The sequence below is a fragment of the Heterocephalus glaber genome, unplaced genomic scaffold (genome assembly GCF_053883595.1).
Source record: "Heterocephalus glaber isolate CG9 unplaced genomic scaffold, H.glaber_assembly_v1.0 deba00001481, whole genome shotgun sequence".
NCBI classification, from domain to species: Eukaryota; Metazoa; Chordata; class Mammalia; order Rodentia; family Bathyergidae; genus Heterocephalus; species Heterocephalus glaber.
The window spans coordinates 60,371,395-60,398,313 of record NW_028258317.1 but is presented as its reverse complement, the minus strand read 5'-3'; the positions used below and the strand labels follow the sequence as shown (position 1 = coordinate 60,398,313).

Here is a 26,919-nt window from a genome sequence, read left to right as displayed (position 1 = left end):
TGCCTGGACAACAACATAGCACAGGGATCCAGAAGGCCACCATTCTGAACCCAAGAATTGGCAAATGGGTGAGCAGCAGAGAGAAGGCCTCTCTTGAGGCTTGCTGAGAAATGAAGCCCACTGGGTGAGCAAAAAGTCACCTCAACAAAGAGGCAGCAGTCTCCATCTGTTGAAATGAGAGTACACGAAAACAACACTCAAAACCAAACTTGAGGATCACCTAAGGCAACCCCCAAGAGTCAAGGACATAGAACAAGCTGATACTCAACCACCTGGAAGCCCTGAATTGGCAACAAAAGAGGATCTGGAAAAAATGAAATCAGTAATAATTTTTCAGATAACAACAGATTGTGTCAATAATGCAAGAAATGATCAATAACTCTAGAGCAGGCAGATTAAAAAAAAAAAAAAGGAGCCAAGGAACATGATAAATCTCAGCAAGGAAACAAATGAAATCCATAAAACAAATTTCCAGGAGATTAAAAATGCTACTGAAAGTTTATGCAGAAGAATGAGCCAATGTAAGGTCAGAATATCAGATATAGAAGACAGTCTTGCAATTAATGACCAGGAAAAGAAAAATTTCTTAAAAATAGTACGGGAGCAAGAGAAATCAATCCAGCAACTGCTGCTACATGATGCAAAGCGAATAACAGAAGACTGACTGGAGTCAAAGAAGAAACAGGAGAGAGTGCAAATAACATAAAAAACTATTCACAGAAGTAATGGCAGAAAAATTCCGAAGCAGGGGGACAGAATTTGACATAAAGATAAGTGAAGCATATAAGACTTTGCATGCTAAAATCAGGAACAAAACAAGGATGTCCACTATCACCACACTTGTCCAATATAGTTCTGGAAACATTAGCCAAAGCAATTAGACAAGAGAAAGAAATAAAGATAGGAAATGAAGAAATTAAACTGTCATTATATGCAGACAACAAGATACTCTACATAGAAGACCCCAAGTACTTTACCAAAAGTCTCTAGACTTAATAACCAATTTCAGTAAAGTAGCTGGATACAAGGTCAACACACAAAATTCAATAGCTTTCCTCTACACAAACAACAGACTCACTGAGAGAGAAATAGGGCAAACAATTCCTTTCACAATAGCATCCAAAAAACTGAAATACCTAGAAATCAACCTAATAAAAGAAATCAAAGACCTCTACTCTCAAAACTATAGCACTCTGACAAAAGAGATTGAAGAGGATATAAGAAAATGGAAAGACATCCCATGCTCCTGGGTAGGAAGAACCAATATAGTGAAAATTGTCCTACTTCCAAAATTGCTATATAGATTCAATGCAATCCCAATTGAAATTCCAACAGTATACTTCACAGACCTTGAGAAAATAAGCCAAAAATTCATTTGAAACAAAAAGAGACCTACAATAGCAAAAGCAACTCTAGGTAACAAAGACAATGTAGTGGTACCACAATCACTAACTTGAAACTATACTACAAAGCTACTGTGATTAAAAAAAACCAAAACAGCATGGTACTGGCAAAGAAACAGACCCAAGGACCAGTGGAACAGATTGGAAGATCCAGAAACAACTCCAGACACACTCGGCCACCTCATCTTCGACTAAAGGAGCCAAACACCCTCACTGGAGGAAAGATAGCCTTTTTTAATAAATGGTGCTGGAAAAATTGGGTTTCAACTTGCCAAACACTAAAACTAGACCTAATCTCTCATCATGCACTAAACTAAAATCAAAATGGATTAAAGAGCTAAATATTAAAACAGAAACACTAAACCGGATGGAAGAGAGGTTAGGTAGAACTCTTGAAGACACTGGCATAGGAAAAGTTTTCATGAACAAAATCTCAGTTGCACACGAACTACCACAAAGACTCAAGACATGGGATTTGTTCTTATTAAAAAGCTTCTGAGCAGCAAGAGAAACCATCAACAGAGTGAAGAGACAACCCACAATGTGAGAAAAAAATTTTCACCAGCTGTTCCTCAGTCAAAGGTCTACTATCTAGAATATAGAAAGAATGTAAAAAAAAAAAAATCAAACCTCCCAAATTTAAAGACCCAACTCAAAAATGGGCATCTGAAACAAAGACTTTTCTCAGACAAAGAAGCTGAAATAGCAAATGAACATATGAAAAAAATGTTCAACATCACTGGTCATTCGAGAGATGCAAATGAAAGCAATGCTGAGATTCTACCTCACTCCAAAAAGAATGGCTGCTATCAAGAAATCAACCAATGACAAATGCTGGCAGGGCTGTGGGGAAAAAGGAACCCTTCTCTACTGATGATGGGAGTGTAGACTGGTGCAACCACTGTGGAAATCAGTATGGAGATACCTCAAAGAACAGGATTAGAGGTACCATTTGACCCAGCTATTATTCTGCTGGATATCTTCCCAAAAGAATTAAAAGAATCATACCACAGCAATATATGTGCACCCATGTTCATAGTGGCACAGTTTGTAATAGATAAAACTTGGAAACAGCCCAACTGCCCATCAACTGGAGACTGGATAAAGAAAATGTGGGGTTTTTATAAAATGCAGTCCTACTCTACCATAAAGAATGAGAAACTAGAGACATTTATAGATAAATGGATGAACAATGAGCCCAAACTCTGAAATGAAATAAATAGGTCACACATGTGTAAGTACTGAATAGTTTCTTTGGTGTGAGAAACTGAAAGTACGAAGTTGAAAATGTGTAACAGATAATGTGAAATAGGAAGAAAAGGTCCAAAGAGGAAGGTGAAATGGGAGAGGTAGGGGAAAGGTAAGAAGGAAAAGGAATAAATGTGAGAAAAGGAAAAAATGGAAACAAAGTCTTTGCAAGTAGGGAGGGGTGGAGGGGTTGGAGGGCAGGAGAATGGGGAAAAAAAATAAGAACCAAGATATATTATGTAAAGGTATAAACTCACAATAATGAATGTCAACATATTGTATACCTAAAATGTACCAATAAAATTAATGAAAAAAAAAAGGAAAGGGGAAAAGACATGAAAAGATCCAAAGAAACAACAGTCGAAAAATTCACAAATTTCATAAAGATACGAATCTACTTATCCAAGAAGCTCAAACACCTCGAATTAAGACAAACTCAGAGATTCACATGGAGATATATTATAATCAAACTTTCAAAGGCCAAAATAAAGTGAAAATTTTGAAAGCAGCAAGAGAAAGCAACACATCACCTAGAAGAGACACATCATGTATTAGAGACACCTGAATAGATGAAAAACTAATTTCCCATCAGAAATCAACAACCCTAAAAGGTGGTACAATGATATAATTAAAAGTGCTTAATAAAAAAATGTCAACCAAAAACTGTGTATCTGGTAAAACTATTCTTTTAAATTGAAGGAGAAATTAAGACACTCCAGATGAACAAAAACTGAGTGGAGTTGTCTCTAGCACACCTGGGTCTTATAAAACAGACTAAAGTAAGTCCATCAGGTTGCAATGAAAGGATGCTAGATAGCAATTTGAAGTCATACAACAATATTTAAACTCTTACAAAGGTAATTACAGAGGTAAAAGTTTTTAAAAAGTACTACTAGGGGCTTCTGTTGTTTTTGTTGTATGCTGTTTTGTTGAGACAGGGCCTCACTAAGTTGCTAAACTGCTGGGATTTCAAGGGTGCACCACTATGCCAAGGTCAATCTTACTGCATTTTTAGTTTCTAACTCCTCTTTGCACTTTCTCCAGGATTTAAAGACAAACATATAAAAAGTGACTATAAATCTAGGTTAATGAGTATACAATACATGAAGCAGTAATTTCTGAAAATAGCATAAAGGGGAGGAGTTGGAGATTTAGCTCAGTGGCACCGTGCCTGCCTTGCAAGCACAAGGTCCTAAGTTCGATCCCTTCTATCAAAAAGAAAGAAAGAAAAGAAGGGGTCGCCTGGATGCCAGCAGCCCACGCGCCCATGCGCCCCCGCCGGAGACCACACAGCACAGATGCCACACATGGCATCTGAATCCGCAAAGCAGAGTCGCCGGGGGGAACATAAAGGCCATAGTTATGAGCCCCAGAAGATAGAGCAGAAGTGAAAAACAGACAGGGCCTTTCTGATACACCTCAATGAAAAGTGAATTCCACTGGGAAAGTGAAGAAAAACTTCAATGAAAGCACACTGGACCATCGTGGTTGATAAGTTGGTGGGATCAGCACCTCCTATCGAACCCAGACTCCCATCGTGGGGAGGACAGCTGGGAACCTACAGCAGAACCTTGCAGAGTTTAATCCTGCAGGTCAGGGACCTTAACTTCGACCATGCAGCCAGAAATCAGTCTGAATCTCAGTAGACCACAGCTGGCTTGCTAAGACTAATCGACTTAGACTTTGATGTGCACACTGCTACCCACATTGCCTACCAGGACATCAGAGACATATCCTGGGGGAAACCTTTTTGTTTCGTTTTGTTTTATATTTTTTCTTTTTCTTTTTCTCTCTCTCTATACCTTCTGGCTCTATATTTCTCTCCCTCTTTGTTCCTGTTCCTGTCTCATTCTGAATTTTTTCTCTCTCTGTCCTCTCAACTATCACTTTTATAGGAAGGTGAATACAATTTCTAGCTTCCCTATTGTTGTCAGTTTGTTCTGTACTTGTCTCCATTCTTTCTCTCTGTCTTCTCCTCCTGTCTTCAACAGATCCCCACAATTTGCATGATCTTCCCCTGTCCTCTAGATTCACCTCTAACCATTCCCTCTCCATCTCTCAACCCCTCCTTCACCAACCCCTGCTAAATCCTTATCCCGAAGATGAAATCTGCCATATTGAAGGGTTTACTTACTGCAAACATATTTTGGGCAATTCAAGATGACAGATTAACTGCTACCGCAAATTGTCATTTTGTAAGCTGTGTTTGATGCTGATTGTGTTAATTGGGCTATAGTGTGATTGATTTAATCAGCTGTCCTCCCTGCTATAATGAAAACGAGATTGTCCAAGAGTCATTAGAAACTCAAAGCCTAAAAAGTCCAGCTATACCTCGAAGATATATCTGGGAAGCAATCACTCCACAGGGGCTCTAAACACCAGTAATAAAGGTATTCAAAATAAGAACTACTGGAGTATCAGCACAGGAATTCAAGCAAAAAACAGCAAAATGAGAAGACACCTTGGCAGGACAAACACACAGACTTCCAACTCAACAAAGGCAAATATTGGGGTAAGCGAGGTGGAAAAATATGGTAACCACCTGGACACCCTAAACTGAGAGCACAGAAAGAAATAAAAGGATGAATGAGGCTCTAGAAAAATTCAAAACAGAAATAATTTCCCAGACAACTACAGAGATGGTGAGCATTGTGAAGAGCATGACTAGAGGCTCTAGAAGCTCTAGAACAGAAACAGATTAAAAAAAAGATGAGCTCAGAAGCATGCTGGAAGCCATGAATGCCCAACATAAGAAAGAAATGGAAACGATGATCACCCAACATAGGAAAGAAATGGAATCCATGAAACAGATTCAAACAGGTACCCAGGAGATTAAAAACTCCACAAAAACAATTCACAGGAGATTGAGCGAATGTGAAGACAGAATATCAGGTATAGAAGACAGGATTATGTTTAGTGACAATGAAAACAGAGATTTTTTAAAATTCTAAGGGACCACGAGAAATCATTCCAGAAGCAGCTAGATGATGCAAAGAAAAACATAAGACTGATAGGAGTCCATGAAAAAGCAGGAGAAAGTACAAATGACATAAAAAAACTGTTGACAGAAGTAATAATAGCAAACTCCTCAGACAGAGGTAGAGAATTGGACATTCAAGTGAGGCATATAGAATTCCAACTAGCCACAATCAAAAAAAAGCTACACATAGACATGTAATAGTCAAGATCCCAGAAACCCAACAGAAGAACAAAATGCAGGCAGTTAGAGAAAAGAAACAAATCACCTACAAAGGAAAGCCCATCAGAATCACAGCAGACTTCTCAACACAAACCCTCAAGTCAAGGAGAGCATGGACTGAAGTATTCCAAGCCCTGAAAGTGTGAGGCCAAAGTGACTCCATTTTGCTAAAATTCACCATTCTCCTGGTCTCCCTTGTTCTCATAGGTTAATGGTTAAAATGTGCTTGCTCAGAGACAAAAAGACACAATCTAAAACAGGACCAAATTCCTAAGTTTATTACCCAGCCATCTGTTTACCCAAGAGAAGAGCATTCCAGGCACACTAGCTATAAGATAAACGGTTAATGCACCGACTAACCACACAAGATAGATGTGACCATTAGTCAATTCTGCTAACCATCAGTATGTGACAGTCAGCCATTAACCCTTGCCCCTTTCTCCCTTACAAAACCTATACGTAATCCCCCTAGACCCCCAAAAGACCTAGCCAATCAAAAGTATACACTTCATGCCTGCTAAATGTTAGCCAATCCTATAGCTGCTAAGTAGAAAAACCCTAAACCTTGCTGTAACTTCTATAAAAACCCCGCTAATTTGAAACTCAGGGCTCTCAATTCTGACCCGCTGCATTGGTGACGGTTGAGAGTCCCTGCTCAAGCTTGAATAAAAGACCCTTGGGTGCTTACATCGGAATCGGCCTCCTGGTGGTCTTTGGGAAATCGCGATTTGAGCACAACAAAAGAAAATAACTTCTAACACCTCTACTGTTGTATCCTGCAAAATTATCTTTCAAAATTCATGGGGAAATTAGATACTTCCACAAAAAAGAACACCTGAGAAATTTCATGAACACCAAACCAGCACTCCAAACAATTCTAAACAATATCCTAGAAAAAGACAATGAAGGCCACAACTCCATGAGGCCCAATAGAGGGAAGCCATCAGGCAAGGCCAGAAACTAAAGGGAAAGGGGGAAAAATAAAAAATAAATGAGCCGACAATAGTAAAACATCATGACATGGATGAGTCAATATCTATCAATTATAACCATTAATGTTAATGGCCTCAACTCACCAATCAAAAGAAACAGACTGGCAGAATGGATTAAGAAGCAAAATCCAACAATATGCTCTATACAAGAAACACACCTAACTCAAAAAGAAATTTATTGACTGAAAGTAAAAGGATGGAAAACAGTTCTCCACATGACAGAAACCCAGAAAAAAGCAGGGGTAGCAATCTTATTTGCAGACAAAGTAGATTTCAAACCAAAACTAATTAAGAGAGACAAAGACGGTCACTACATCCTTGTAAAGGGAACAATCCAAGAGAAGAGATGACAATCATAAATATCTATGCACCAAATACGAATGCCCCCAACTATACAAAACAAATATTAATGGACATGAAAAACCAAATAAGTACTAATACAATTGTAGTGGGGGACCTCAATATGCCACTAGCACAAATAGACCGATCATCTTGACAAAATATCAACAATGAAATTCTAGAAATGAACCAACCTATTGAACAAATGGACTTAATAGATGTTTACAGAATGTTCCCTCCCATAAAATCAGAGTACACATTCTTTTCAGCTGCACATGAGTCATTCTCCAAAAAAGACCAAATGCTAGCTCATAGGACATGTTTCAGTAAATGTAAAAGAATTGAAGTTACCCCCTGTATATTATCAGACCATAGTGCAATAAAATTGGAGATCAATAGCATAGGAAACTACAAAACCCCCACAAACACGTGGAAATTGAATAACACCCTCCTGAACAACCAATGGGTCACAGAGGAAATTAAAGAAGAAATTAGACAGTTTCTACAAGTACATGATAATGCCAGTACAACATACAGGAATCTATGGAACACAATGAAAGCAGTTCTAGGAGGGAAATTCATAGCATATTAGGAAAACAGAGAGCTCATATAAACAACCTAATGCTGAATTTTAAGCTCCTAGAAAAAGAAGATCATGACAAGCTCAAAGCTCGAACAAAAGAGGAAATTTTAAAGATCAGAGCAGAAATCAATGCAGTGGAGACTAAGAGAATAATACAAAAAAAAAAAAAAATCAATGAATCCAAGAGTTGGTTTTTCAAAAGAATAAGTAAAATCGATAAACCTTTAGCCAACCTTATCAAAAAAAGGAAAGAAAAGACTCAAATCCATCCAATTCAGAATGAAAAAGGGGAAGTCACAAAAGATCAAGCAGAAATCCAGAGGATCATAAATACCTACTTCGAGAATCTGCACCCTAATAAAATGGAAAGCACAGAAGAAATAGACAGATTCCTAGATACATATGAATTGCCAAAGTTAAATGAAAAAGATATAAAAATTCTAAACACCTCAATTACAATCAGTGAAACTGAAAACATAATTAAAAACTTACCAACAAAGAAAAGCCCAGGTCCTGATGGCTTCACTGCTAAATTCTACAAGACATTTTGAGAAGAACTATTGCCATTACACTTTCAACTCTTCAATGAAATTGAAAGGAAAGCAATACTTCCAAATTCATTCCTGGAACCAAGTGTTACTTTGATTCCAAAACCAGGGAAAGACCCAACCCAAAAAGAGAACTATAGGCCAATCTCCCTAATGAACATACATGCAAAAATCCTCAACAAGATACTGGCAAACAGAACACAAAGGGTCATCAAGAAGATCATACACCCTGACCAACTCAGATTTATCCCAGGGATGCAAGGATGGTTCAACACACATGAATCAATAAATGCAATACACTGTGTTAACAGAGCCAAGGACAAAAACCATATGATCTTCTCAATAGATGCAGAAAAAGCATCTGACAAAATCCAACACCCATTCATGATAAATGCCCTACAAAAAATTGGAATAGAAGGTCTTTATCTCAACCTGATTAAGGTTATCTATGAAAAACTGACAGCCAACATCATGCTAAATGGTCAAAAACTGAAAACTTTCATGCTAAAATCAGGAACAAGACAGGGATGCCCACTATCACCATTCCTGTTCAATATAGTTTTGGAAACATTAGCCAGGGCAATTGAAAAAGAGGAAGAAATAAAAGGAAGATAGGAAAGAAAGTAGTTAAACTGTCATTATTCACTGACAATATGATACTTTACACAGAAGACCCAAAAACCTCTGTCAAAAGACTTCTAGACTTAACAGACAGATTCAGTAGAGTAGCTGGGTACAAGGTCAACACTCAAAAACAATAGCCTTCTTATATACAAATAATATACTCAATGAGAGAGAAATTAGGGAAACAATTCCTCTTACAATAGCATCCAAAAAAATGAAATAGCTAGGAATCAATGTAACAAAGGAAGCAAAAGACCTCTACACTGAAAACTACAGCACTCTGAAAAAGGAGATTGAGGAAGATACAAGAAAATGGAAAGACATTCCTTGTTCCTGGGTAGGAAGAGCCAATATAGTGAAAATGGCCATACTTCCAAAATTACTATATAGATTTAATGTAATGCCGACTGAAATTCCAACAATATACTTCACAGAACTAGAGAAAACAATCCAAAAATTCATTTGGAACCAGAAGAGACCTAGAAGAGCAAAAGCAATTCTAGGCAACAGACACATGGCAAGGGGGTATCACAATCCCCAACTTGAAACTAGACTACAAAGCTACTGTGATAAAAACACCATAATACTGGCAAAGAAATAGACCTAAGGATCAGTGGAATAGATTAGAAGATACAAAAACAACTCCAGGTATACTCCACCACCTCATCTTTGACAAAGGAGCCAACCATCCTCACTGGAAGAAAGACATCCTCTTTAATAAATGGTGTTGGAAAAACTGGATTTCAACCTGCCAAAGATTAAAACTAGACCCATATCTATCACCGTGCACTAAACTAAGATTGAAGTGGATTAAAGATATAAATATTAAAACAGAAACACTAAACTTGCTGGGAGATAAGTTAGATAGAACTCTTGAAGACATTGGCATAGGAAAGAACTTTATGAACAAAACCTCAGTGGCATGGGAACTATAGCACAAAGAATCAACAACTGGGATCTCATCATATTTAAAAGCTTCTGCACTGCAAGAGAAACCACCAACAGAGCTAAGAGACAACCTACAATGTGGGAAAAAAATTTTAGCAGCAGTACCTCAGACAAAGGTCTACTATCTAGAATATATAAGGAACCTAAAAAAAATCAGAATCCCCCAAATTTAAAGACCCAGTTCAAAAATGGGCACCTGAAATGAACAGACATTTCTCAGACAAAGAAGTAAAAGCAGCAAATAAACATATGAAAAAATGTTCAGCATCACTGGTCATTCGAGAGATGCAGATGAAAACAACACTGACATTCCTCCTCACCCCACAAAGAATGGCTGCTGTCAAGAAATCAACCAATAACAAATGCTGGCGGGGTTGGAGGGAAAAAGGAACCCTTCTCCATTGTTGGTGGGGGTCCAGACTAACGCAACACAACCACTGTGGAAATCAGTATGGAGATACCTCAGAGAACTAGGACTAGAGGTCCCATTTGACCCAGCTATTCCTCTGCTGGGTATCTTCCCAAAAGAATTAAATGAATCATACTACAGCAGTATATGTGCACCCATGTTTATAGCTGTTTGTAATAGTGAAAGCTTGGAAACAGCCCAAGTGCCCATCAACTGGAAACTGGATAAAGAAGATGTGGGGTTTTTTTATAAAATGGAGTACTACTCAGCCATAAACAACAACAAACGAGAGACATTTACAGCTAAATGGATGCATATTGTGGACATACTCTTAAATGAAATAACTAGGACACACGTGTAAATACTGAATGGTTTCTCTGTTGTGAGAAACTGAATGAGTAAATAAGTATTAAAATGAATAATTACTAATTGGAAATAGGAAGAAAAGGTCCAAAGAGGTACAGCAGGTGGGAGGGGTAGGGCAAAGGAAAGAAGGTAAAGGAAAAATTATGATAAAAAGAAATAAAATGGAAACAAAGTCTTTGTAAATAGGGAGGGGTGGAGAGGGTGAAGGGAAGACAGGAAATGAGGAAAAAATAAGAACCAAGATACATCATGTGAACATAAAAGTACCCAATGGTAAATGTAAATGTACTGTATACCTAAAATGTACCAATAAAAGAATCTAAGGAAAAAAAAAGGAAAAGAATATAGCATAAAGCAAAAAAAATGAGCTGCGCAAGAGTAGAGCTTTATACACTACTGAAGTGTCAGTTCAAACTAGGCCGTCTTAAATTAACAACGTTAATTATAATCCCTAAGGTAGCCACTAATAAAATGTCTAATATACAAAAAAAGAAGTGAAAAGGCTGGGGGTATAGCTCATGAGAAGAGTGGTCATCCAGCATGCATGAGGCCCTGGGTTTGATTTCACGAATTCAAAAAAAAAATGTGAGAAAAGAACCAAAAAGATACACTACAAAAAAAAAATTAAAAGAAGACAGTATTGGAGGAATCAAACACATGGACATTATATGACATACAATACACAAAGAAAAAACGGAAGTCCTTCCCTGTAAGCAATCACTTTATATATAAATGAAATTAAATGTGCCAACTGAAACAAATTGGAATGAGTGAAAGGACATACAGCTATATACTACTTGTACAGCAGATTCACTTTACATCCAAAACTACATATTGGTTGAAAGTGAAAGGACCTACAAAAATACTGTAAGAAACTAATAAACAAAAGAGATCTGAGTTGCTATACTAACACAAAACAGTCTTCAAGTCAAAAACCGTGACAAGGGAAAAAGATCATTATATATAAATAGAAGGGTCAGTTCTGCCAAGATATAACAATTATAAACATGTACACACCAAACTAAGCCTCAAAAATATATGAATCATAGATTAATAGAAATGTTAGGAAAATATATAGCGCTATACTAACAGAGACCACTGTACCTCACTTTCAATAAAGAAATTCTAGCAGAACAATAAAATATACAGAGATCTGTAACAACACTCTAAATCAACTGAAAATGCCATGACACAGATACAGCACTCTACAAAACAACAGCGGGACACATTCGTTTCAAGGGCAGGCTTACTCAATGTTCTCCAGTGTAGACCACATGTTAGGACAGAAAAGAAATTTTGCCACCTCAATAAGAATACAAAGTATCTTCTCTGCTCATGGTGGAATCAAACTAAAATTCAAGATAGAAACTTAAAAATTTTATAAATATATGGAAATTAAAACATCCTTAAACAGTCAATAGTCAAAGAAGACAAATCAGAAAATAGCTTCAGAAAGATGAATGCAAATTAAACAAAATACAACATGCCAAAATATATAAGATGTATCCACAGCAGTAACTCAAAGGGAAATTTTTATATGTAAATGCTTACACAGATAGTCCCTGACTTATGAAAGTTGCATTTAAAATTTTTAAACTTTAAAATAGTTTGAGAAGAAACTACCGAAAGTGCTGTTTCAGAAGACACCATACATCATATTCTGAATTTCTGATCTTTTCCCACACTAATGATATACAACTACCAAAATAGATAACCTAAATGAAATGGATATATTCCTAGAAACACATAAATTACAATAACTGACTCAAGAATAAAAAGAAAACCAGGTAAATATTAGTAAGTAAAACCTGACAGTGACTTTAAAACCTTTTGTAAAACTTCCTGTAACTTATAAGCCTTACTTATAAACTTTAAAGACCTTTTTTATAAAAACCTGTTACTAGTAAGGAGTAAAGCAGTAATCAGAAACTCCCAAAATAGAAAAAGTCCAGGAAGAATTGGCTTCCCTGGTGAATTCTACAAACTATAAAGTATCAAAAACAATCCTTCTAAATTCAAACTCTTCTAAATTTTAGAAGGACAAATACCTCTTAATTCATCCCTGAAGCAAGCATTACTCTGATACCAAAGTGAGATGAAAACATCATAAGAAAATTAAAACTTCATATCCCTTATGAATACAAAAGTCCTCCAAAATGAATAACTAAATGAAACAAAATACTAGCAGACCAAATTCAACACCCTATTGAAAGGTCTACACATCATGACCAAACAGAATTTATCTCTGGAATCTCAGGCTGGATGAAGAAAACTAGGGAACCATAATTAAAAGTACATAACATCTCAATTGATCCAGAAAAGCACTTATTAATAAAATCCAAATGGTTAAAAAATGAAAGAGAATAAACTCAATAAACTAGGAATATAATGGTCTTTATTCAACACAAAAAAGAAAACTTAATCATACAGGGCTAGAGCAGGAGGTGATGGTGCATGCCTGTAATCCCAGCACTAGTTCAGTGGCAGAGTGCTTGCCTGACATGCACAAGGCCTTGGGCTCAATTCTCAACATCACAAATATAAAGGGAGGGGGGGTCTTTCATAAATCTATGGCCAAGTCATATTCTATAAGGGTAGCAAGACCACTAAGCGGGGAAAAGAAGTCTCTTGTAGAAGTGGTGCTGGGACATTTGGATATCCACATGTAAATACAAGTTATGTCCGTTTTTTATCTCATACACAAAAATTAACTCAAAATGGATTTTAACCTCATATATATAACACAGAAATATGAAACTCTCAGAGGAAAACAGTGGAGTAGGTTTCCATCATCATGGGTTAGGCAAACCAACTGAAGGATATGACAGCAAAGCATGAGCAACAAAAGAAAAAAAAAACATGAACACATCAAAGTTAAAAATTGTCATGTATCAAAGATCATTACAAACAAAATGGAAAAAAGCTAAAGAATGGGAGAAAATATTTGTCAATCTTGTACCTGATAAGAGTACAGGATTCAGAGTAAATATTCTCACAAATTAACACTAAAAATATTCAATTTAAAAATGGGATGGGCCAGGGATTTAGCTCAGTGGTTTCACAAACTGCTGCACAAGCGCAACGATACGAGTTTGATCCCCGGTGCCAAAAAAAAAGGGAGTAATGAAGGTATACAAATGGCCTCTTAGGAGGCTGGGGCAGGAGGATAGTCATGAGTTTGAGGACAGCATGGATTACATAGTGAGTTCAAGGGTAATCTTAACTACACAGTGAGATGCTGTCTCAAAAAAAAACAAAAAAAACAAACGGGCCAAAATCCACATGAAAAGATACCCAATGTCATTTAGTCATTAAACAATTTCAAATCAGTCCATGCTTGCTCCTAGGGCAGAGAAGTTGAGCCAATCCCAGCACCCGGGAAGAGTCTCCCCTGCCATTACATGCTCCTAGGGTAGAGAAGGTGATCTGCATGGGTGCCAGAAGCTCTCCCCAACCCCGTGGAAAAGAGAAGACACATAAACAAGCCTCCAAAACAGACTTTCAGATCACCTACAGCAACGCCAAAGGGAAACGAGATGGAACAATCTGATATTCAACCACCTGGACTCTCTCAACTGGCAATGAAACAGGATCTGGGAAAAATGAAATCAGAAATAATTTCTCACGTAACAGCAGAGATCGTGCCCATAGTGCAAGACATGATTAATAAATCTAGAGAGGACACAGATAAAAAAATAGAGGACCTGAGGAACATGATGGAATCCCAACATAGGAAACAAATGAAATCCATAAAACAGATGGAAACAGATTTCCAGGAGATTAAAAACTCCATCGAAAGTCTGCACAGCAGAATGAACCAATGTGAGGAAAGAATTACAGATATGGAAGATAAGATTGCAATTAGTAACCAGGAAAAGAAAAATTGCTTTAAAATTGTAAGGGAACATGAGAAATCAATCCAGCAGCTGGTAGACGATGCAAAGAAGAATAACATAAGACTGATTGGAGTCAATGAAGAAACAGGAGAGAGTGCAGATAACATAAAAAAGCTGTTTGCAGACGTGATGGCAGAAAACTTCCCAAGCGGGTAAAGAACCTGACATACAGATAAGTGAGGCATATAGGACTCCAACTAGCCTAGATCAAAAAAACTCTACACATAGGCATATAACAATTAGGATTCCAGAAACCCAACAGAAGAACAAAGTTCTACAAGCAGTCAGAGAAAAGAAACAAATCACATACAAAGGAAAGCCCATCAGAATCACAGCAGACTTCTCAACACAAACCCTCAAGGCAAGAAGAGCTTGCAGTGATGTATTTCAAGCCCTAAAGGAAAACAGCCTAAAACCCAGATTGATGTACCTTGCAAAACTATCTTTCAAAATTGATGGAGAAATAAGATACTTTCATGATAAAGAGCACCTTAGGAACTTCATGCATGTCAAGCCTGCACTTCAAAAAATTTTAGACAATGTCCTGGGAAAAGACAGTGAGGATCACAGCCCCAGGAGGCCCAGCAGAATGAATGCATTGGGTGTGACAAATTAAACGCTAAGGGGGAGAATCCTACAAAAAGAAAAAGTCATGGCAAGGCTTTTAAAACTTTTAACTTCATCTCCCTAATGAGTATATAATTCAATCTTGCTATTATTCATGATTGGTATTTTTCTGATTCTAGTGTTGCACACCTTTCCTGGTGCTGTACTGGCTATTTATCATCTTCTTATGTCTACTTTTTAATTGGGTTGTCTATTAATGAGCTGTAAGAGTTCTTTATATATTCTGGTCATAGGTTATATGTATTGGAAATATGGTCTGTTTGAGGACTACTTTCCATTTTAATGATGTCATTTAAAGTTCTAAATTTTGTTGGAATCTCATTTATCATTTTTTTTCTTTTATACATCATGTTTTTTGTATCCTAGGAAGTTCTTGCCTACCCTAAATTCATAAACATTTTCCCTTATAATTTCTTCTTAAAGTTTTAAACTTTTAGGCTTTCATATTTAGGTTCATAGATCCTTTCAAGTTATTTTTATGTATGGAAATAAAGGGTTGAGGTTAATTTTCTATATACGGATACCAGGTTGTCTAGAGCCATTTGCTGAAAACACTGTCTCTTCCTCGGCTCTTGAATCAAGTTTATATTCTACAAAAGGTTCATGTTAAATAATCTTTCAAAACTCAGTGGACCATATATGAGTGGTTCTATTTCTAGATTCTCTGTTTTATTCAAATGATCTATATGTCTTTCTTTACACCAACACTGCCTTGATTGCTGTAGCTTTAGAAGAAGTCTTAAAATTAGGTACTAAACGTCTTCCAACACTGTTTTTGTTCTTAACTTTTCTAGGTCTTTTGTACTCCTACATAACTTTTAAATTTCAATATCCAGTTCTTCATTTATAGCAAGCATGCACAGACTTGAATTTTTATATATACCTTGTGTTTTCTAATCCTGCTAAATTCAAGTACAAGTTCTAGGGGCTCCTAGAGATTTCTTAGTATTTTCTCTGTAGATGATCATTTCATCTACATATAAAGATTTTGCTTCTGCCATGCCAATCCTATCCTAGTTGTGTCATTTTATTGCCAGACTATTTTGGTTTGGGCCTATGTTTCAAAGTCTAATGGACAGATGAAGAGTAGGCATATCTGCCCTTGTTCCCCACCTTAAGGAGAAAGCATTGTATCTTCTCCATTCATATAAAGCATTCTCCCTGGAAGTATGGAGTAAATGTCTTTAATCTGTTGAGAAGGTTCTGTTCTACTTCTAGTCTCCTGATAGCTTTTACCATGAACAGCTGTAGAATTTAGTCCAGTACTTTTTCTCCAACTAGTGACAGGATCCTATGGCTTTTTCCTTTCCTCTGTTAAAATGATGACTTTTGGGGGTGGATCTTCCAATGCTGAACCAACACTGCCACCCCTATAATAAAACCACTTTCTACATACTACCAGATCTGACTTCTAAGAGTTTGTTTTGTTAAACAAATTTCTATCTATGTTCATACTTTTTTCTTCTATTATCTTTATCCAGTTTTAGGATTAGCACAATGTTGAGTTCCTAAAATGAGGGGAGAAGTTTTCCTTCTTTTTTCTGCTTTAAATGTTTGATATAATTCATCAGTTAAAATGTGTATGAGCTTGTTGTTGTCACATAGGTAGGTTTTCAAGCTAGGAGTATACTTTCTTTAATAGGTGCTATTCAAATTTTATATTTCCTCCAGAGTTAGTTTCATTAATTTGTCTTCCAAGGTACTTCTTAGAAGTTGTCAAATTTATTTCAAGACAGATTTTTGAAATATGCTTTCTATATCCTTTTAAATTCTGTAAAATCTCTGATAATGTCTCCTAGATCTTGATATTGTTATGTTAAAAATGTACAATTGATATTGTGTAATAGGATGTAAAAGTCTAAAGGAGCAGGGGAAGTGGGAGGGGTAGGGGAAAGGAAAGAAGGGAAAAGAAAAAATATGAGAAAAGGAAAACAATGGAAACAAAATCTTTGCAAATAGGGAAGGGTAGAGGGAGTGAAGGGAGGGCAGGGGAAGGAGAAAAAAATAGGAACCAAGATACTCATATAATGGTACAAGATCCCAATGATGCATATAAATGTATTTTATACCTAAAATGTACCAATAAATGTAATGGGGGGGACAATTTCACATCAAAACAATAAAATACCACACTTCACAGTCACAAGGATGGCTATAATTAAAAACAAAACAAAAACAGAATAGAACAATTATTGGAAAGGACATGAAAACTCTGAACCCATGTACACTGCTTCCTGGTAGAAATGTAAAAGATGAGCCCCTACTAATTACAGCTTGGTAGTATTTCAAAAAGGTAAAAATGAATTACTATGCTACCACAATTCCATTGCCATGTTCAAACCCAAAATAAAGAGTATCCAAACCCTTGCACATGAATGTTCAGTGCAGCATATTTCCCTATTAGCCAGAAGGTGGGCAGAACCGAAATGCCCACTGATAAATGGATAAACAAATTGTGGAATATTATTTAGCCTTAAAAAGCCAAGCAATTTGGATACATACTTGTATAAATATGGATAGCCTTGAAAACATTATGCTAAGTGAAATAAATTAAGACACAAAAAGCCATATATTAATGTATTTACATAAAATATCCACTATTTATAAATCTAAAGGAGAAGCATATTTTCCAAGGACTAGGCGCGGGCAGGGAGGGAAGATGTGGCATAATTACTTAATGAGTCAGGGTCTTATTTTGCAGTGATGACAATGTTTTGAATATACAGGGTTGGTGACTGTACAACAGTACAAATATACTAAATTCCACTCTTTAAAAGGTTAATTTTCTTTTTAAAAGGTTGACGAAAAGTTCTGAAATTAGTGATAGCTATACAACCTTATAAATAGACCAATGTGAAACTGATATACAATAAAGTTGTGAAAAAAAAGAATGTATACTTTAAATGAATATATTGTAGGTATGAGAATTATATTTCAATAGTGCTATTTTAAAAACAAGAACAAAATAAACACATTCCCACATTAAAAATCACATTGCAAGGGCTCGGGATTTAGCTCAGTGGTTCCGCCTCCTGCCTCGCAAGCGCAAGATCCCAAGTTCAAACCCCCGTAACCATCCCCACAAAAAAAAAAAAAAAAAATTAAAAAAAAAATCACATTGCTAATGTTTCTTTATGTGTGGTACAACTGCTAAACATTTTTACATTTTTCCCTAGTGCTTTCCATTTCACTGGCACTTAGTTTTCTAGTACACATTATAAGACATTAAAAATTAATAAAACGACACCCTACCAAGGTCCCCAGTCACGGGGAACATGCCGAGTCGGCCCACTGCAGACAGGCAGGTCTGTGCATGCCCTACTGAGGTCCTGAGTCACTTGGAAGACACCCAATCACCCCACTGCAGACAGGCAGCCACCTGATTCCACACTACAAAGACGCAGAGGACACCAGACCACCAGACCAAGGTACTGAGTCCCACTGTTTCCAGCCCAGAGGTAGGGGCTTCTGAGCTGTCGTCCCACTGCTCCTGGTCCAGAGGAAGGGGCTTCCCAGTCAACACCCCTCCCGCTGCTCCCAGCCCAGAGGAAAGGGCTTTTGGGCCACCTTCTGTCCTGCTGCTCCTGGCCCAGAGGAAGGGGCTTCCAGGACACCATCCCTCCCACTGCTCCCGGCCCAGAGGGAGGGGCTTCTGAGCCACCATCCCACTGCTCCTGGTCCAGAGGAAGGGGTTTCCTGGCCACCATCCCTCCCACTGCTCCCAGCCCACAGGAAAGGGCTTTTGGGTCACCATCCCTACCGCTGCTCCCGGCCCCTGTCCCACCTGACCCAGCTCAGAGGAGGTAATCCGTGCAGGCGCTAACAGCCCCCCGCCACAGTCAAAATGAGAAAACACATAAATAAGTCTCAAAACCAGACTTCCAGATCACCTACAGCAACCCCAAAGGGAAATGAGATGGAACACTCTGATACTCAACCACCTGGACCCACTGAACTGGCAACAAAAGGGGATCTGGAAAAAATGAAATCAGAAATAATTTCTCAGATAACAGGAGAAATTGTGCCTCTAGCGCAAGACATGATTAATAAATCTAGAGAGGAGCTCAGGAACATGATGGAATCCCAACATAAGAAACAAATAGAATCCATAAAACAGATGCAAATAGATTTCCAGGACATGAAAAACTCCTCTGAAAGTCTACACAGCAGAATGAGCCAATGTGAGGACAGAATTTCAGATATAGAAGATAAGATTGCAATTAGTGACCAAGAAAAGAAAAACTGCTTCAAAATTGTAGGGGAACATGAGAAATCAATCCAGCAGCTGCTAGATGATGCAAAGAAGAATAACATAAGACTGACTGGGCTCAATGAAGAAACAGGAGAGTGGAGATGACATAAAATATCTCTTCACAGAAATAATGGCAGAAAACTGCCCAAACAGGGGAAAAGAGCTTGACATACGGATAAGTGAGGCATATAGGACTCCAAATAGCCTTGATCAAAAAAATCTAAACATAGGCATATAACTGTTAAGATTCCAGAAACACAACAGAAGAACAAAGTTCTACAAGCAGTCAGAGAAAAGAAACAAATCACATACGAAGGAAAGCCCATCAGAATCACAGCAGACTTCTCAACACAAACCATCAAGGCAAGAAGAGCTTGGAATGACATACTCCAAGCCCTAAAAGAAAACAGCCTCCAACCTAGATTGATGTACCCCGCAAAACTATATTTCAACATGGATGGAGAAATAAGATGCTTTCATGACAAAGAGCACCTTAGGAACTTCGTGAATACCAAACCAGCACTCCAAAGAATTTTACACAATATCCTAGGAACAGACATTGAGGATCACAACCCCAGGAAACAAAGCAGAATGAACCCAGCTGACACGACAAGAAATTAAATGGAAAGGGGGAGAACCCAACAAAAAGAAAAAGTCATGGCAATGACAAGTCAATACATTTCAGTTATAACCATCAACGTTAATGGTCTCAATTCACCAATCAAAAGAAAGAGACTGGCAGAATGGGTCAAGAAGCAAAATCCAACAATATGCTGCATACAAGAAACACACTTCATTCAAAAGGAAACTCACAGACTGAAAGTTAAAGGGTGGAAAACAATACTCCATGCGACAGAAACCCGAAAAAAAGCAGGAGTAGCTATCCTCTTGGCAGATCAAGTAGGTTTCAAACCAACACTGATTAAGAGAGACGAAGAAGGACACTACATCCTTGTAAAGGGAAGAATCCAAGAGGAAGAGATGACAATCATAAATATCTATGCACCAAATACTAGCGCACACAACTATATAAAACAAATACTAACAGACATGAAAAGTCATACAGGCACTAATACAATTGTAGTGGGGGACCTCAACACCCCACTGTCACAAATAGATAGAACAATTAGACTAAAAATAAGTAATGAAATACTAGAACTCAATCGAACTCCTGAACAAATGAACTTAACAGATGTTTACAGAGTCTTCCACCCCACAAAATCAGAATACACATTCTTCTCAACTGAACATGGGTCATTCTCCAAAATAGACGACATACTCACACATAGAACATGTTTAAGTAAGTGCAAAGGAATTGAAGCTATCCCCTGTACACTATCAGACCATAATGTGATGAAATTGGAGATCCAGAGCAAAAGAAACTCAAAAAATCTCATAAACACGTGGAAATTGAACAACACACTTCTGAATAACCAATGGGTCACAGAGGAAATTAAAGAAGAAATCAGACAATTCCTTCAATTAAATGACAATGCCAGTACAACACATCGGAATCTATGGGGCACAATGAAAGCAGCCCTACAAGGGAAATTCATAGCAGTGAATAATCATATTAGGAAAACAGAATGAACCCAATTAAACAACCTGACGCTGAACCTCAAGCTTCCAAAAAAAGAAGAGCAGGACAATCCCAAAGCTCATACAAGGGAGGAAATTATAAAGATAAGAGGAGAAATCAATGCAATGGAGACTAGGAGAACGATACAAAAAAATCAACGAAGCCAAGAGTTGGTTCTTCGAAAGAATCAACAAAATTGACAAACCTTTAGCCAACCTTGTCAGAAAAAGGAAAGAAAAGGCCCAAATGCATGCAATTAGGAATGAAAAGGGTGAAATTACAACAGACCCAGCAGACATCCAGAGGATCATCAAGACCGACTTCCAGAACCTATATGCCAATAAGAGGGACAACAGAGAAGAAATGGACAGATTCCTACATACATATGAATTAGCAAAGTTGAACGAAGACCTAAAAATTCTGAACAACCCAATATCAACCAATGAAATTGAAAATGTAATTAAAAACTTATCAACTAAGAAAAGCCCAGGCCTTGAAGGCTTCACTGCTGAATTCTACAAGACATTTAGAGAGGAACTGCTGCCACTACTGTTTAAACTCTTCAATGAAATTGAAAGGGAAGCAATATTCCCAAATTCATTCCTGGAAGCAAGCATCACCTTGATCCCCAAGGCAGAGAAAGACCCAATCGAAAAAGAGAACTATAGGCCAATCTCACTAATGAACACAGACGCAAAAATCCTTCATAAGATACTGGCAAACAGAATGCAGAAGATCATCAAGAAGATCATAAACCCTGATCAAGTGAGATTCATCCCAGGGATGCAGGGATCGTTCAACATACACAAATCAATTAATGTAATACACTACATCAATAGAGCCAAGGACAAAAACTACATGATTATCTCCATAGATGCAGAAAAAGCATTTGACAAAATCCAACATGCATTTATGATAAAAACCCTTCAAAATATTGGAATAGATGGTCTCTACCTCAAACTGATAGAAGCCATCTATGAAAAACCAACAGCCAATATCATACTAAATGGTCAAAAACTGAAATCCTTCACACTAAAATCAGGCACAAGACAAGGATGTTCACTATCACCACTCTTGTTCAATATAGTTCTGGAAACATTAGCCATGGCAATTAGACAAGAGAAAGAAATAAAAGGAATAAAGATAGGTAATGAAGAAGTCAAACTGTCATTATTTGCAGATGACATGATACTCTATATAGAAGATCCCAAAAACTCCACCAAAAGTCTTCTAGACTTAATAACCAAATTCAGTCAAGTAGCTGGTTACAAGGTCAACACACAAAAATCAATAGCTTTCCTCTACACCAATGACAGACTCACTGAAAGAGAAACAGGGCAAAGAATTCCTTTCCCAATAGCATCCAAAAAACTGAAATACCTAGGAATGAACCTAACGAAAGAAATCAAAGACCTCTTCTCTGAAAACTATGGCACTCTGAAAAGAGAGATTGAAGATGATATCAGAAAATGGACAGACATCCCCTGCTCCTGGGTAGGAAGGATTAATAGAGTGAAAATGGCCATACTTCCAAAACTGCTATATAGATTTAATGCAATTCCAATTGAGATCCCAGCAGCATACTTCACGGACCTTGAGAAAACAATCCAAAAATTCAGGTGGAGCAAGAAGAGACCCAGAAGAGCAAAAGCAATTCTAGGTAACAGAGACATGGCAAGGGGTATCACAATCCCCAACCTGCAACTCTACTACAAAGCTACTGTGATAAAAACAGCATGGTACTGGCAAAGAAACAGACTTGAGGACCAGTGGAACAGATCAGAAGATGCAGAAACAACGCCAGACACACTCAGCCATCTCATCTTCGACAAAGGAGCCAAACACCCTCACTGGAGGAAAGATAGCCTCTTTAATAAATGGTGCTGGAAAAATTGGGCTTCAACTTGCCAAAGATTAAAACTAGACCTATATCTCTCACCATGCACTAAACTAAAATCAAAATGGATTAAAGATCTAAATATTAAAATAGAAACTCTGAACCAATTGGAACAGAGGTTAGGGAGAACCCTTGAAGACATCAGTGTAGGAAAAGATTTTATGAACAAAACCTCAGTTGCCAGTGAACTAGCACAAACAATCAACAAATGGGATCTCTTCTTATTAAAAAGCTTCTGCACAGCAAGAGAAACCACCAGCAGTGTGAAGAGGCAACCCACAATGTGGGAAAAACTCTTCACCTGCTCTTCCTCAGACAAAGGTCTACTATCTCGAATCTAGAAAGAACTTAAAAAGATCAGACCTCCCAAATTTAAAGACCCAATCCAAAAATGGGCATCTGAAATGAACAGACATTTCTCAGACAAAGAAGTAGAGATAGCAAATAAATACATGAAAAAATGTTCAACATCACTGGTCATTCGAGAGATGCAAATGAAAACAACGCTGAGATTCCACTTCACTCCAGAAAGAATGGCTGCTATCATGAAATCAACCAATAAGAAATGCTGGCGGGGCTGTGGGGAAAGAGGAACCCTGCTCCACTGCTGGTGGTAGTGTAGACTGGTGCAAGCACTGTGGAAATCACTATGGAGATACCTCAAAGAACTAGGACTGGAAGTCCCATTTGACCCCGCTATTCCACTGCTGGGGGTCTTCCCCAACGAATTAAAAGAATCATACCACAGTGATATAATGTGCACCCATGTTCATAGCAGCACAGTCTGTAATAGCTAAAACTTAGAAACAGGCCAAATGCCCATCAACTGGAGTCTGGATCAAGAAAATATGTTTTTTTTATAAAATGGAGTACTACTCAGCCATAAAAAATGAGAAATTAGAGACATTTATAGCTAAGTGGATGCATATTGAGACAGTACTCTTAAGTGAAATAAATAGGACACACATGAATAAATACTGAATAGTTTCTCTGGTGTGAGAAACTGAAAGTGTAAATAAGGACTAAATGTATAATAGGTAATGTGAAATAGGAAGAAAAGAGGCAAAGGGGAAGGAAGTGGGAGGGCTAGGGGAAAGGATAGAAGGGAATGGGATTAATATGAGAAAATGGAAAAATAGGAACAAAATCTTTGTAAATAGGGAGGAATGGAGGGGTTGAAGGGAGGGCTGGGCAAGGGTGAAAAATAAGAACCAAGAGAGATTATGTTAAGGTGCAAATTTCCAATGATGACTGTCATTATACTGTATACCTAAAATGTACCAATGATTAGAATGAATAATTGATAATGTAAAATAGGAAGAAAAGGTCCAAAGGGGTAGGGGTAGTGGGAGGGGCAGGGGAAAGGAAAGAAGGGAAAGGAAAAAATGATGAGAAATGGAAAAAATGGAAATAAAGTCTTTGTAAATAGGGAAGGGTGGAGGGCGTGAAGGGAGGGCTAGGAATGGGGAAAAAATAAGAACCAAGATGCATTATATAAAGGTACAATTCCCAATGAGAAATGTAATTGTGTTGTATACCTACAATGTACCAATAAAAGAATTTAATACAAAAAAATAATTAATAAAACAATTGTAATTCTAAAAGATATACAGTGTATTACTGGGAAAAAAATGAAAGCTCCTAAAATCACATGCACAGATAGATGGAACTATTACATATACAAGACTGAAAGACTGTGACCCAAACTTCAACCTTACAGTCAAATTTTTTCTTTTAAAACACAGGATGAATATCCCTTATCTGAAATGCCTGAGACCAGAAATATGTATTTCTAAAAAGTTTTCAGATTTTTTTGGATCTTAGAGTATCTCCTTATGCATATGGTAACACAAAATCTGTATTTCATATACACCTCATGTACAGAGCCTGAAGATAATTATATACAACATTTTTAGTGCACCTGCATTTTGACTATGACTCTTCACACAAGCTCAGGTGTGGAATTTTCTACTACTGGCACCATGAGAGCACTGAAAAAGTTTCAGATTTTCAGATTAGAAACGCTTGATCTATAAAAGAAAATAAATTAATACTTACTTTATTGCTTGTGCTCCTGGTCTTTGCACAACTGAAGTGCTAAATTCTTCTACAACAATGTCTATGAGCTCAGGTTTTTGGTGACTTTCTCTTAAAACAACAGACATACTTTTCAAATGAATGAAAATCTTCATGGCTTCAAACTAGAGTATATCCCCAGAAAAATAAAGTAAATATATACATATATATATATACACACACACACATAAATATATATACACACACACATACACACGTAATTATAAACACAACATATAATCTTACTTTTATAATCCATTAATTTAAAATATATATACTTTTTAAAATCAGCATTTTAGCATCAAAAAAATAAATTGAGTAACTTCTATTCAACTTTGGAAATTAAAATAAATGAAATACTTATGGACCCAGAAAAAGATCCCAGAACAAGTGAGTAGTATATACATCTGAATTATATAGGCATTATAATAAGCATATCTAACGTTAAATTCAGAGTTTATAAAGCAAGAAAACATCTTACTGTTTTGGGCAAAGTTGGATCAACTGCTGTTTCACTATAGCCAATTGCTTCATAGAGTAAAGTTTTTTCTTCAGGTGTCAACATTTCTTCAAGAACTACAAATCATAAACAGGTGTTTCAGGTTCTTAACCAATAATATTATAAAGCATAATTCAGCTGCCTTTATAAATAAAACGCAAAGTTTACTTTCTTTTTCTATTACTTTTCAGAACCAATGAATGTTAGGATAGTACCGAAAATTTTAAAGTTACTCTCCAAAAACCTAAGTTACTAAGCATACAAATTTAACAGATTTCTAAATGTTTGTATTAATCAGGAGTTCAAAAAAGGGCTAACTGTATTGGGCAGTTAATGCCACTGTACTAAGAAATACACTGAGCATACAAAATAGGGTAGAGGTAGTTATAATTTCCTCCCAATTTATAGATGTTAAAACAGATTTAGAGAACTTAACTAATTTGCTAGAGCCAACAAGTGATAGATCCAGGATGTATATCTAAGTCCCAAAGCTATGACCTTAAGCATTTAAGAAATAAAAATCTTTCCAAGAAACAATTTCAATTAAAATTTCAAATGGTGTACAACATTATGTAATTTTTATTTACTACCCCCAAATGCATTCACTAAATGTTTGGGATATAAAGTTCTTCTGTAGCATTAGTTAAGATTTTTAAAAATTAACATACACATTTAAAATGCATGAATTAAAATGCATATTATGAAACCCACTGATCTGCACAATATAACTGAATAATTATAATTTTAAAAAGAATCACCCAGTCAATCCATAGAAGAAAAATAGTTGATTTAAGTCAAAAAAGAAAAAAAAGGGCAAAATAAACACATTTTAGACTTAAAACTTTATAATAAATTTAAACAATATATCATTTTACATATGTATATATATACAATATAGATACACACATTTATTTTAATTAGAGAAACTTTTCTACAAAACTTTATTTCACACCTGATAATTAACTATAAAACTATAAAATGAAACGAACATACTTCCAGGTTTAACGTCTGGTTGCTGTTTAGTCTGTTTGGTTTTTGATTCTGACCAAGTCCATAGCCAACTAAACCATCCTTTATTATCCTCTGGATCTTTTACTCCTTCTTTATAAATTCTGTATCCAGCCTTCTTTACCTAAAATGATTAAATTTTCACATAAATAAAAAATTATCCTTTTTTAGCACCTCAAAAGAACTACAACCACGTATTTCCAAAATGTATCCACCTGAGTGAACATAAACAAGATACACAAACAACAGAACTTAATAACTGCAACATCAGCCAGCAAGAATTCTGGATCACATAGTTTCCCTACTGTCTTATGAGTCATCGTAATGTATAGGGAAAAAACTAGCTTTTCACCTTTACGGTAAGCCTAATTATTACTAAAATTTCTATCTATAAAAACCTGTCTGATTTAAATGGAGGTGGCAAAG

General features: G+C 36.8%; 1 protein-coding gene across 6 annotated transcripts in view; it reads right to left on the bottom strand.

Annotated features, from left to right (window-relative positions):
* Vps13a (vacuolar protein sorting 13 homolog A) overlaps positions 1–26,919 on the bottom strand; it is a 252,336-nt gene that overhangs the window by 182,627 nt on the left and 42,790 nt on the right. For all 6 annotated transcript variants that reach the window (XM_087183513.1, XM_004862535.4, XM_087183514.1 and 3 more), the window contains exons 15-17: positions 26,479–26,617; positions 25,468–25,562; positions 24,969–25,111 (exon numbers count right to left, since the gene is read on the bottom strand). In XM_087183513.1, coding sequence (XP_087039639.1) covers positions 24,969–25,111; positions 25,468–25,562; positions 26,479–26,617 — 377 coding nt within the window. The remainder of the gene's footprint in view (positions 1–24,968; positions 25,112–25,467; positions 25,563–26,478; positions 26,618–26,919) is intronic.